We start from the raw sequence: 13,917 nt of genomic DNA, 5'->3' as shown, positions 1-13,917 counted from the left end.
TGGCTAAGTTTTCCATCTACGTATAAATGCATACTCTGCTGATTGATGTTACCTCTTACCTTTCATTAAATGTTGCATGAAACATATGTAACAATCATCATATTTCATCAAAATTTTACACGTGTGCAAAATGTAATATTCTAATATAAACTCTTAGTAACATTTTCAAAAAGAGATATAAAAAAGCGCTACCTTTCATTTTACTTATAAGAAAATAACACTAATTAAAACGTGCAAGACAAAAGCTGCATGACTGCGGTTTTTAAAATTCCGCTTATTCATTAAGGAAATCTTGAAATAAAACTGTACAAACCTTAAAAAAGGTTTGAAATGCATGTGTAAAGCACTATAAAAATGCGTGGATTGATGGATATTATAATGCTATATAAAACAAAACTATCCCAGACCAGATTGAGTGGAAAATGAAGGTGTGTCCATGCAATTCAACTAATCAGGCAAAATATTTCATCCCAATAAAAACCTTTTCTTAAAAATATTTATATAACATACTGGAAGATCATGTACAGATAAACCATACAATACCATTAACAGTAATAGAAATATATTATAGTTTAATAATCTGACAAACTTATGATTAAATGATGAGAAATGTATGATGAAAGCAATCTTCGTGGTCTAATATTTACCTAAATCGACGCAAACAGATGGATATTTAATATTAAAACTTAGCTTGGTTTGGCAAATCGATGTTAATGTTATTACAGTAGATTTGATTCCCATAGTATAGTGAAAAATCTTTATTAAAAGTAAGATTCTCGTCAAAATTCAAAACAAAATTGGCTAAAATGTTTTCAATATTATACAAACTAATAAAACATTTACCAAAAAATCATCTAGAAATAAAAGAGTCCTATTACCGCTAATGCATACTATTCCATTAATATGTCCATTCCTTGGTCGTGATGACCATTATTCTTACAAGAACAGTAGTTCAAGCTATATAGACTTATGATTATTTGAAATCTGATCGTGAAATTACAAATTACTTTTCCTGAGTGATTCTGATACTTTAAAAAGTTCAGATTCATTTGGTGTTGTTTGAAGTGAGACCTTCATGTCACGTACCGTCCGTAGGTCTGTCTGTAAGTAACCTAACCGTAAATACGTCTTTTCACATGCACGATCTATAATGTCTAGCTGACCTTCACTTATAGTATTTCTCCAATCACTTGCAATTAATTGAGCATTGCCCGATTTTGTTCTGAAATTACCTTGTCTACGAGCAGTTTTCCCCATCAGATGCGTCTTAATATACGTTTCTGCCAATGCTGTATAAGGTAATTTCGTGAAGTTGTATATTTGTTTAAATACTGTCAACGGATCGTTGACTATCGTTTCATATTTGACAGTGTAAATGGTGTTAGGGTATTTTCCTTTTAGTTCTATTGCACTTGGTATGTCATCGGCCATGTGTCTTCTACACAGTTTCTCTGATTCAGATTTAAGTTTATCTTCGGGAATCAACCCTGTTTTTCTTAAAGAATGTAGAATTCCTCTAGGATCTCGAATCAAATAAACAACTTTTAACCCTGGAAGAATTTGCAAAAGATAGTTCAGTGTACTAACCCGCAGGCGTACCACTTTCAATATCCTATTAGCCTTGGGTTTGCACGCCCTAAGCAGACGATCTAAACAGTTCTTGATGCCACGACTCTTTTGGCATTGATAATATGGTGAAGTAACTCTCGAATGATGAAGTAAATTAGAGCTTATTAAATCGCTTATATTTATGTCCTCAAATTTACAATTAAACCAATTAAACAATATTTCTGATTGAGCCGCAGGCAGTTCTCTAACTTCGTCTAACAACCTTAAATGTAAATTGAAACCGTCAGCACATACGAAAAACATAAGTTGTAAACTAAAATAAAAAGATTAAAATATCATTTATAAGGCAGAAGGCACGAGTAAAGCAGGTTGATATGTCGGAACTGTTATTGATCCCCATTTTTCAGGTACGGATCTCATACTTCCTGAACGATAAATGCGAAATTAACAATGATATAACATGCATTTCATGTGCCATAACATTACGTTTATGTTCGAAAAGATTTTTTTGAGTGGTCCAATAACAACGTCAGACAAAACACACACAAAACACAACCTTTGCGCTCCGTCACAGGAGGCTAAATCGCCCGACCCTACCCAGCCCTCCCTTTTGCTAGTGGCAATCAAAATTTGCCGACCGTTTTATCCTTGTGTCCTATCATTTCATCATCATTATTTCATTTTCATTTTGTCATCCATTTCATGTTCATCGCCTGAATACAGCTGAAATATTGCTGCTCGGGCGTTAAACCCTAACAATCAATCAATCATTTTTTCTACCTCAATATATACATTATACCGACATTTTATCGAAATTCCTTAGACATCTTATTTCATTCTCATCTCTTTGCAGATATGTTTGGAACTGGGTGATGTTATTTCAGAATGATAATCGTTACTCTGTAAGTTTTGTGGCTTCCATCTTTACCTTGTCGGCGGATATAGTGTATAAATCATCACCTAACAACTGTACTGCATTCGTCATCGATAACAGCTTGTGCATGTTCCCAGAGTAATTCATTCGTCGGTTTCCACGTGTTTTATTATTATTATTATCATTATCATCTTTCTGTCTTTGTTTGCTTTGTTTCGTCGTTGTCAATGATGGTGATGATAATTTTTATTTAAATGAAACAAATTCAAAGCATGAAACTAAAAGCTGCACACCACATACCTAATCATTCTAGGTCTTACGAAAGACGGCGGAGTAGAGGTAAACATTACTAGGACTACGTAACTATTCTAGGACGCCTAATTAACCATAATAGTTCCCAAACAAGCATAATACTCACCTAGAAGTTCCATTCAGAAAAGTGATATTAGCTTTTTCATAAGTATCAAAAGACAAGAAGTTTATTGGTTCAAATGCGTAGAAGCTGTTCGTTGATTGGCTGAGTACATCTAGCATCATGGTTGACCCTGCCCGGAAATAGCCAACCACTAACACTAAATTACAGCTGGTGCAATGTAAAGGGGGTTTTTCTAAAAAAAAAAATTCGAAACAACATGGATGCAGTTAAATGAGACTCTATTCAGCAATTACGTAACTGCAAATATCAAATAGTTACGTGATTTGTGGTGTCACGTTCTCAATTTCTTTTTATGGCTCTTGTCTCTTTTTAATCATAGATGACAAGAAAATAAATTTTAAAACTACGCAAAACAATTTTTCCCAATTTTTTTATTAATAGCAAATACAACCTTCCTCTTCTGAAATGGAACACAATTTACAGAGGAAGATGTTTACAAAATGCTGGAATTTTTAATCGACAACATATTTGTCCAGTGTGGTGGACGTGTTTTTCAACAAACGGTCGGCATTCCAATGGGAACAAATTGTGCTCCTTTACTTGCTGACCTATTCCTTCACTCTTATGAGGCTGACTTTATAGCTGATCTGATCAGAAAGAAAGAATATCGTTTGGCTAGATCCTTCAATCTCAGTTTCCGCTATATAGATGACGTATTATCTTTAAACAATCCTAATTTCGGGGATTTGATACATCGCATCTACCCAAAAGAACTTGAGATAAAGAATACTACAGACACTGTGAAGTCAGCCTCATATCTTGACCTACACTTAGAAATCGATGATAAAGAAAAACTATTGACCAAACTTTACGACAAACGTGATGACTTTTCATTCAGAATTGTTAACTTTCCTTTCATCTGTGGCAACATCTCTTCGGCTCCTGCGTATGGAGTGTTCATATCACAACTCATACGTTATGCCAGAGCATGCCGAAACTACGCAGACTTTTTGTATCGCGCTAGAACTCTAACAAATAGGCTTCTGGAACAGGGTTATGTTGCTACAAGATTGAAGTCATCACTACAGAATTTTATGGATCGTTATGGTGTATCCATCAGCATCATGAAAACTGATATATTCAACGGGTCATAGTTTTCCTTTCCTCATTTGTCTACCCCGGACTTGACTTTTTATGAGCAACTCGGTGGGTGTTTCTAGAAAAGCAGAGGACGCTTACCCTACCGGTGCACCTGGTCCATGCTCCCAGTTTTTAGTGGAGTCCGAGTTGCTCATTTGCTTTTGTTACTTTGTATGTATGATTTTAGTTACTTTATGTTCTTTGTTGTGTATGTCTGCTTTCCATGTCTGGTCTTTGTCCCTGGATTACATTCTTTTGATTACCGCTATAACCTTGGTTCCCTTGATTACTCTTTCATAGAGATTCATATATCATAAACCAATGAGTAGTAACAGTTCTGATTGACGTCCTTTTGTATCACATCAGCGTAAGGTACTAAGAGAAAAAAAAACATTCGGAATATATGTCATGATATCATGATATGCAATAAATACAGTTTCGAAGTAAATATAAAGGCAATAATCATGACTTACTTGTATTTTGTCTTTTATGGTCTAAAATTGTATTTGACATAGCGTTTTCTGTAATACGAATAGGGATTTCGATGCTTACATTGAGAGAATCTGCAATATGTAAATAACTACACATAATGTAAGGTTTGTGAAAAAGAATTCAAAACTTTTAAAACTACATGCGATGGAAAGTATATCTTCTGATAAATTATGGTTGTTTTTACAGCCTATAAAACACTTTTTTTTCCTTTCCTCGTTTGTTTACCCCGGACTTGACTTTTTATGAGTAACTCGGCGGGTGTTTCTAGAAAAGCAGAGGACGCTTACCCTACCGGTGCACCTGGTCCATGCTCCCAGTTTTTAGTGGAGTCCGAGTTGCTCATTTGCTTTTGTTACTTTGTATGAATGATTTTAATTACTTTATGTTCTTTGTTGTGTATGTCTGCTTTCCATGTCTGGTCTTTGTCCCTGGATAACATTCTTTTGATTACCGCTATAACCTTGATTACTCTTTTAAAGGTACAGCTAGATACGACCGTAGATGTCGGACAAAAGTTACGGCAAGCTTGATACGGATATTATTAAATTTTATTGTGTTCGTTTTGTTTTGTTTGTTTTAGTTTGTTTGTTTGTTGTCGTTTTTTTTACAAAGCATGAGATTCTGACCGGAATAAAAGTATTCAAAGAAATTAAAACTTGCATAATAAGATTCAATATGTAAAAAAAATATATGGGCAAATAAGAATCACCTTCTTAATTCGTCCGTCCATTTTTCTTGAAACCAAAATAAATGTCTGTATTTTATCTTTTAGGTTTTTGCTTCCCATTTATTAAGGCCACAACCATGACATCAACCCTAGCATTCTTTTTATTGAATGAAACCCTCTTGAACAATTTTATTGGATTTCTTTCTAGGATGAATGATGTGTTTTCTCAAAATGTTTAGATTCTTTTCCCCCGTTTATTGAGTTTATTAAGGCCACAAACCAAGGATTCAACTTCTTCTTTTTCATTGAATGAAACTTTGTTGAAAGATTTCATAGAATTTCTTTCTAAGATGGGTGATGTGTGTTTATATAAAAAGTGCTGAGTAGTTGCTTATTAAGAAACAATTATTTACTCAATGAAACCATCAGTAACAGTGCGTTTAAACGTTCTACAGGGGTATGTTAATTTTGGATATGTGATATGGAAGGTAAATGTTTCATAATTGGTAATGTTTACTTCCGACTATAGGTAAAGAATGTCTTTTCAAAACACTGAACCAATGCCAACTAACTTTTTCTGTGTTGTATATTAAATAGTGTTGATACTAGTAAGTATAAATGAAAAAAACTACTTTTGTGGGTAAAACGTCAATTTTGATATTTTGTCAGAAGATGTGGTTTCAGGTTTTCCTTACATGTAATTCAAGTCAAAGTCAAATGTTATGCACGCGTGAATAAAATACACTCTTCAAACAGGTAACAATCCGACCAAAAGGTGAATATAATACACTCTTCAAACAGGTAACAATCCCACACGTGAATATAATACCTCTTCAAACAGGTAACAATCCGACCAAAAGGTGAATATAATACACTCTTCAAACAGGTAACAAATCCCACACGTGAATATAATACCTCTTCAAACAGGTAACAATCCGACCAAAGGGTGAATATAATACACTCTTCAAACAGGTAACAAATCCCACACGTGAATAAAATACCTCTTCAAACAGGCATTCGTCTGAATATAGCTGAAATATTGCTGCTCGGACGTTAAACCCCAACAATCAATCAATCATGTTCATTGCCTGAATATAGCTGAAATATTGCTGCTCGGACGTTAAACCCCAACAATCAATCAATCAATCATGTTCATTGCCTGAATATAGCTGAAATATTGCTGCTCGGACGTTAAACCCCAACAATCAATCAATCAAACAGGTAACAATCCCACCAAAAGGTAACAAAACAGAAAAAAAGCAGTCAATGGGCCTTCAATAAAAACGGTAAGAAACTTCCCATACCCGGAGTTCGCCTACGATTAGCCTATGAAAAGAAGCTACATGTAAATGCATAGTATGTAATATATAACGACAAAAACTTCCAAATAATGAATTGAAATAAGGCCGAATTTATTAGAAATATATAGTGTATCAATGAATATGTACATGTTTAAAAGTTCGTTCGCATAGCCTGGATTTCACGAACTGTATCTATGCATGGAGTCCGTTGGATTTATTAGTAAAATCAAGACAAACGGTTTCTATTGTCTTTGAAAGCGAACAATAAAAGCAGAAACAAAAAGGTTAAACAAAAGACACGGCCTACTTTTTAAATTTAAAATTGTGCAGAAATGGGTCAGAAATTCAACCAACGAAGCATGATAATTTAAAGTTGCGTGACAATGTGGAATGTCACCACAAAATGCATATTGTGATTTAAAGGTTGTTCAAATATAACTATGACTGTACAGAAATTGCTTATGTGTGTCGTTGAAATTAACATTTATACAATAGACTGTATAGCAGGTCTTTAAACTTTATTCAATACTTAGAATGAAATAGTTCACATCTATTGAATTATCAATGTCAAATCGTTTATCAATAATTGTAGACTTGGATCACCAATAGTAGCAATATTGTCTGACCAAGGTTCATTTGTTTCTAAAGAGAATATAGAATCGTAAATTTGTTTGACGGTCCTCAACCGGGGATTGTTGAAAGTTTTCATGTGATATATAGAGAATTTGTTTTAATCTTGAAAGTTGATTCAACTATTTTACTAGTCCCATCTTTATCTTGCTTGACGTTTTATAATCTGTTTTCGATTTTCATTTATTTATTTATTTATTTTTTATTTATTTATTTATTTATTCATTTAAAATTTTATTTTGTTTTTGTTTTGACATCTTAAAACCTCGACCACTTATATTAAGGGTAATGGATATAACAATTACATTGTATGTGTTTTTATTACATCACAATTCTCAAATAGTAAACTGTGAAACCTGTTGTAACCAAATCCTTTTCTGGAGTTTGTTCGGTTACGACAGGTGTTCTGTTAACATAGGTTCAAAAACATTTAAATCTGTATGATATGATCGTAAAGAGCGTTTGGCTTAGACAGGGTTTTAAATTAATTAGAATCCGGCTTAGACAGATTTCACTGTATTTGCAAGTTATTAATATAAAAGGTTAGGCGGAAGTATGTTTCTTCCATTTTAATATAGTAAATCTTCTGCTCATTTCGTGAGGTACAAATATTTCCAAAGGGGATTATGTTTTCCTCAAGAAAAAAGTGAATATGACAAATTAAGCATCATTTGAGGGGCCAGTCTTCGTGTTGGAAACTTCCTACCGTTTTTTGAAGTCTCATAGAATGCGTTAATTTGCTATTAATCCCTACATATTTGGAAGTGTTGTCTCTTTGGCAAATTACCCGTTTCCTCTTTACTTTATATGGCAGATTATTGAGTTAAGCATATGATTTTAATGTGTAAAACTTATAATGGCAATAAAATTCCATCAGTTTACCGAAAAATTTACTTAAACCTTAAACTAAATGCATCAGAAAAAAGTGTTGTACAAGAATTAACGACAAAAAGTCATACATATATGTAACAATGAAGTGAAATAATGAAATGAGCCTGTAATGTATAATTGAGTGTGTATGTCTCGCATGATTTACAAGTAAGTTCACACAGTAAAGTATCTATACGTTTATGGACAACAGAAACAAAAAAATCCAATTCATCTTTGACTGTTGTAAAAGAAAGACACGGTCTACATTTTTTTTTAATTTTCAGAACAAACGAAGCATAATATTTTCAAGACAAATGAACATAAGGCCTAAAACCATAAAATGCATATTGTGATTTAAAGGCAGTTAAAATATAACCACGTCTGTGTAGATGTTGGTGATGTGTGTCGCTGAATTCAACATTCATTCAATGGACTGTATATTGTAGCAGATCTTAAAACTTTATTCAATACCTAAAATAAAAATGGTTAACATGTCCTGAATTCACAGTGTCAAATCGTAATAGAACCGATATTGACTGACCATGGATCATAGGTTTCTTAAGGGAATAAAATAAAACAATTTGATGAATTAGTGGGACGGTAGTGGAAGGTTTTTAATCCAAAAAGTTCAGTCAACCATTTGTACTATTTAAAAAAGACATTTTATTATTTTATTTTTGTTTTTATTTTGTTTTTGTTTGGTTTTTTTTTCTTTTTGAAAATAAACTACATAATTACATCAATTCTAACAATTTAACACTTTTATGAAGGAGCCCGGAACACCCTGCCACGCATTTAGATCAGCAAGTTCAAATGATTTCATTAAAGCTGAACATTTATATGTTTATAAATACAGCATGCCCTTAAAAATCCGTAGTGATATTGGTAGTTTTATTAGCATTTCGCTCTGAAACGAGACATGGGAAAACTTTGAAAAAATACAAAACAAGGATCAAAAGAGACGGGGGCAGGTGAAAAAAAATCCGAAAATTTTGGAATTTGGCAATACTGCTTGATTAACAGTTTAAAACCTTGAATACATATATATATAGGATATTCTTTCTATAACGACAAATAATTTGAAATTAAAAATAATAAACGGTCATACCTTTACTGGGTACGTAGTCTACAGAAAAAATTATCCACAGTCCAATTAGAATAACAAATGTTGTCAAGAACCGCGATTTTCTTCTTAAGCCAATTTTTCTTGTCACATTCTTCATTGCAAGAAAGTTGAAAGTAGGTTAGTAGTGAAAGGCCATTAATATTTAAAACAAACTTCCTATTGTCTTCAGCTCCGTATCACCAGGCACTAAAATCGGTGCTACTCAATACAATATTTGTGTAACTATCCAAATGAAAAAAATACTTTTATCGCAATATCTTTTTTAAAGCGAACATTTAAAACACATACTTGTCTCGCTGACTTCCCAGTGTCACGATACAGGGGAGATCAATCAGATTTAATTTGTAACAAATAGTTAAGTAACGGATGACATTAATCCAGAAAGGAAGGATTCCACAATGCGAATTTAGGATAATCTTTACTAACTAAACACCTACAAAACGTACTAAACTGTTTGGAAGAAAACAGACTTGTCAATAATTTGCCATGCATTTAATTGTGGATATCCAATAATTGGAGTTGAAATCCATTTATCATCTACTAGACAAAGATTTTTAAATAGGTTTAATTGATTTCCCAAACTATCAGTGAGTGTTGAGACAATGAATATCAAACCCAGATTAATCCAAATTTTTGTAAACTCTTGATTTTCTCTAAAGCTTTCCTAATCCTGGATACACCCTGTGACTGCACATTTTTTGTATCAAAAATCATAATTTTAAGCCAACTATTAGAAATATAAAATGTCTTTGAAAATGTTATACCTTTTTCTTAGGGTAGACACTAAGACTCACGATATGGATGCCGACCGGCTTTTTTGTTCCCCACGAAATGTTTGACGTCTTGCGACTGATGACAATACCGTACGAAAAGCTAGACAAAAAGTACTACATCAAATAATGAAATATAGACCTAGTCGTAAGTTATGACGTCATAACTTACGACTAATTTTACTCTTACGATTTTTTCTGAAAAGGGCCACTGACGTCGAATTCACAAAAGTCGTAAGTGTGAAATTGGTCGTAAATTATGACGTCACAATGCTATTTTCTGTTATGACATTATTTACTCTTACGATTTTTTTTAATTCGATGCCTGTCGTACAGATTAAAGCAGATATTTTGTAAGCTGTCTTTCGTTTCCCGTATTTACATCTTATTTGTGTCAAGAATCATATACATTATTAACGCCATTTTTTTTAAATAGTAAGTTGGAACTTAGTTATACTTACATGCTTACTTGTAAGCTACATGCAATGTGAACAGAAAATTTAAACTCTCTTGACTGAAAGTAAAGATTTAATTCTGATTTACTGTCTTCGAAAAATAAAGTGTCCATTTTCAAAGTAAAACAATAGCGTCACAGATCATTTACCCGCAGTGGTATATATCGAGAACTAACAATACAGGCATTGTTATGACTTATATTTTGGTTTGAAAAACAAGTTGAAACATACAAGTAGTTATATAAGTCAATGGACAATGCGATATATCTGTCGTCGCATTCGGTGGTACATATATCATTTATATAACAAGGAAAAACGATGGATGCTCTTATTGATCCTTTTGATTATGTTGTTAGGTGTCAGAACGAACCGACATAACACAGGCAGGTATCTGAATACTTAGTGGGACTTAAAATGTAAAATGTGTTACCAATGTACTTTTGTTTTAGGAGGGATGGTTTGACTGCTTGGAATAACCAAGAAAAATGAGTTTTGTGGGTCAATTTTTTTATGGGTGTAAAGGTTATCTTGATTTCAAAATATGTTTTCCAAATTTGAACTAACCATTCACTTTGTAATTTCTTCATTCAGCAATGAAGATACGAGATGTTAATCTTAAAGTAGCAGACGAAAACGTGTTAGCGACCATTACAAAACTGGTCAACGGCTCAAAAGGAGGTAAGATTAATGTACATAACTAAGGGCAAGAGTAATCAAGGGAACCAAGGTTATAGCGGTAATCAAAAGAATGTAATCCAGGGACAAAGACCAGACATGGAAAACAGACATACACAACAAAGAACATAAATAACTAAAGTCATATATACAAAGTAACAAAAGCAAATGAGCAACTCGGACTCCACTAAAAACTGGGAGCATAGACCAGGTGCACCGGTAGGGTAAGCGTCCTCTACTTTTCTAGAAACACCCACCGAGTTGCTCATAAAGTCCGGAGTAAACAAACGAGGAAAGGGAAACTATGACCCGTTGAATAAATCAGTTTTCATGGTGCAGATGGATACACCATAACGATCCACGAGCTCATGATGACGACCATAAAACTTCTGTAGTGATGACTTCAATCTTGTAGCAACATAACCCTGTTTCAGAAGGCTATTTGTTAGAGTTCTAGCGCGATACAAAAAGTCTGCGTAGTTTCGGCAAGCTCTGGCATAACGTATGAGTTGTGATATGAACACTCCATACGCAGGTGCCGAAGGGATGTTTTCACAGTTGAAAGGAAAGTTGACGATTCTGAATGAAAAGTCAAAGTTTGGTTAATAGTTTTCCTTTACCATCGATTTCTAAGTGTAGGTCTAGATATGAGGCTGACTTCACAGTGTCTGTAGTATCCTTTATCTCAAGTTCTTTTGGCAAAGTAGCTAATGCATTTATCTAAAAACTATTAGATTCGTTGTTTAACAACTTCCCTTCAGCACCTGCGTATGTAGTTTTCATATTACATCTCGTACGTTATCCAAGAGCTTGCCGTAACATCGCATATTTTTGTATCGAGCTAGACTTCTTACAATTAGGCTTTTGGAAGAACAGGGTTATGTGGCTACAAGTTTGAAGTCATCACAACAAAAGTTTAATGGTCGTCTTGACTTTTTATGAGCAACTCGGTGGGTGTTTTAGAAGGCAGAGGACACTTACACTACCGGTGCACCTAGTCCATGCTTCTAGTTTTTAGTGGAGTCCGAGTTGCTCATTTATTTTTGTTACTTTGTATGTATATTATTTTGGTTACTTCATGCTCTTTCTTCTGTTTGTTTGTGTGTGCGCGCACGCGTGTGTGTGTGTGGAGGGCAAAGACGTTTAAAAGAAAAATTACGAAATTAACATTTTATGAATCATAATGTTACGATAAGACGGGTGGCAATTCATCCAAAATTCGTGTTGTGTCGAAATCCTGATATATTGTGCGTGGTTATGCCTGTTCGAGTTATAGAATTATGGTTATGACGCTTCATTTCTATATCTTTAAAATATATCTTATTAACTTATTTTGCTTCTTATTTTTTCACCAGAGACTACATTTTGTATGGATGTGACTTGTGTACTTGTACAGGGATACTTTCGTGGAGGTACGACCATGACCTTTGACAGTTTGACAGAAGCTGGTAACAATTTCCACGTTTTTGAACCGATCATGGACCTGACAGAGAAAATACATAGCTATGAATATATTACTTTTTACGGCGGAACTTCAAAGTATGTACAAACTATTTAAGTTTTGGACCACACATCAATGAGCAAAAGGGATACCCGTAAAGGAAAAATCTTGCAAAAGTAACATTTAGCAATAGCTCACACACCCCTTTTCCCTTTCTCAAACATTTGGTGATGGTACATTACTTGTTGATAAATAACATACACGTAGTTTGAACTTTGATATATCAAATTAAGTATGTGCTTATGCATATTTCAGGAATATACCAATGAAAGAGTTACCTAAGGCACAAGCTGATATGCTTATGTACTGGTTCGATTGTAAATTCTCTCAACTTAATATGGGTGATCTCAAACATCCTAACCTGGTGCATCACTCGAAGGTGACGAGGAAATATTTCTCTTGCATTCGTCATTCCGCCCTAGGGTTTTGTATAAAAATGCTTGAAAGTGTGTGTTTGCCTCAAGCAGTGAGAATTGCAAAAGTTGTAAGATTGCGGATGAATGCGCTCGTGCATCTACTGGTAAGGAATAAAGATCTAAAAGTTATCTATATCATTAGAGATCCGAGGGCAATGATCCAATCACTGGTGACAAACAAACTGTTGGCTCGGAAGAACGTGTCTGATTATGCTTATAAGTTGTGCCAAGATATCATGTTAGATTTGAGAGCAACATCAATATTAAAGCAACATTTTGCTGCTAATTTATTTGTTTTGAAATACGAAGCACTTTTCAGAGATCCTATTAAGTCGTTCAAAATGGTTTTCAATTTTACTAACTTGCCTTTTTCGCAGCGAGCAGACAGATTTATAAGGCATCACTTAATGCAGCAATCAAAAGCCTATCCTGGAAATCCTTGGCTGACTAGAACAGGGGATGGGTATAAAATAGCAAATCAGTGGAGGTTTTCAGTCACCCAGAACGATCTCAATCTGGTAGACAATGCTTGCTTGGAGACTTATAGACTTTTGGGCTACAAGAAAATGGATTTACAAACACTTCAGGATATTGATATACCCACATTGCAAAAGCCACTCAAGGAAGAAGTTTTCAATTTGTACTAATGATGCACAGATTGGATTGTTACTGTGGTTAGTGGTTACTTCTGAAGTGCGTTCTATTCAGCTGTGTGCAATATTTGCCTTCACATGACAAAAATAAAATATTCAATTTTTCATTAAAATAATAAAAATATATAAGTATATGTGGGTGTCCTAAATCTTGACTAGGGAAGAACCTTATTATCATAAGTAGGTAGAGACAAAACTTGGTAAAAGTGTGAATAAACTAAAAAGTTGGATGGATGTATCTTGTCTATAATATAAATAAGTGACCTCAATTAAATATATAGTTGTATTTTGCCAACACACACAAAACGACCGCATCATGCTAAAGCAGTTTACTTTTTTTTAATTCATACCTAATAATGGTAGCAGGCTGATTAAATTGTACTTCAGTATGTACAGTGCGCA

At 33.9% G+C, this 13,917-nt stretch overlaps 2 protein-coding genes across 3 annotated transcripts; one reads left to right on the top strand and one right to left on the bottom strand.

The window, feature by feature from the left end:
* Positions 1-743: 743 nt before the first annotated feature.
* Positions 744-9,485, bottom strand: LOC148604399 (carbohydrate sulfotransferase 5-like). The gene is made up of 4 exons (XM_088550193.1): positions 9,028-9,485; positions 4,433-4,522; positions 2,862-3,051; positions 744-1,831 (listed from the first exon to the last, which is right to left on the bottom strand). Exons 1-4 carry the CDS (start codon positions 9,140-9,142, stop codon positions 997-999), a joined length of 1,230 nt encoding a protein of 409 aa, XP_088406319.1. The 5' UTR covers positions 9,143-9,485; the 3' UTR covers positions 744-996.
* A 967-nt stretch (positions 9,486-10,452) lies between these two features.
* Positions 10,453-13,649, top strand: LOC148604398 (carbohydrate sulfotransferase 4-like). Of its 2 annotated transcripts, none has more exons than XM_088549171.1 (4): positions 10,453-10,653; positions 10,862-10,948; positions 12,301-12,484; positions 12,702-13,649. In XM_088549171.1, exons 1-4 carry the CDS (start codon positions 10,527-10,529, stop codon positions 13,507-13,509), a joined length of 1,206 nt encoding a protein of 401 aa, XP_088405297.1. In that variant the 5' UTR covers positions 10,453-10,526; the 3' UTR covers positions 13,510-13,649. The 2 variants fall into 2 exon arrangements, with proteins under 2 accessions (XP_088405297.1, XP_088405298.1); XM_088549172.1 differs by having other exon boundaries at positions 10,453-10,657.
* Positions 13,650-13,917: the final 268 nt, after the last annotated feature.

The sequence above is a fragment of the Perna viridis genome, chromosome 10, assembly GCF_037379345.1.
Source record: "Perna viridis isolate PV_CMFRI_1.1 ecotype Kerala chromosome 10, ASM3737934v1, whole genome shotgun sequence".
NCBI lineage: Eukaryota > Metazoa > Mollusca > Bivalvia > Mytilida > Mytilidae > Perna > Perna viridis.
Note: the sequence above shows the minus strand (reverse complement) of the source record. Positions and strands in the feature narration are given on the sequence as shown.

Coding starts and splice junctions, on each gene's coding strand:
- LOC148604399 (XM_088550193.1), bottom strand. CDS start 9,142: ATGAAGAATGTGACAAGAAAAATTGGCTTAAGAAGAAAATCGCGGTTC. Junction 4,523..9,027: donor AGACTACGTACCCAGTAAAG/GTATGACCGTTT, acceptor TACATATTGCAG/ATTCTCTCAATGTAAGCATC. Junction 3,052..4,432: donor CCATAAAAGACAAAATACAA/GTAAGTCATGAT, acceptor TTTTTTTTTTAG/AAAAACCCCCTTTACATTGC.
- LOC148604398 (XM_088549171.1), top strand. CDS start 10,527: ATGCGATATATCTGTCGTCGCATTCGGTGGTACATATATCATTTATAT. Junction 10,654..10,861: donor AACGAACCGACATAACACAG/GCAGGTATCTGA, acceptor TTCTTCATTCAG/CAATGAAGATACGAGATGTT. Junction 10,949..12,300: donor GGTCAACGGCTCAAAAGGAG/GTAAGATTAATG, acceptor TTTTTTCACCAG/AGACTACATTTTGTATGGAT.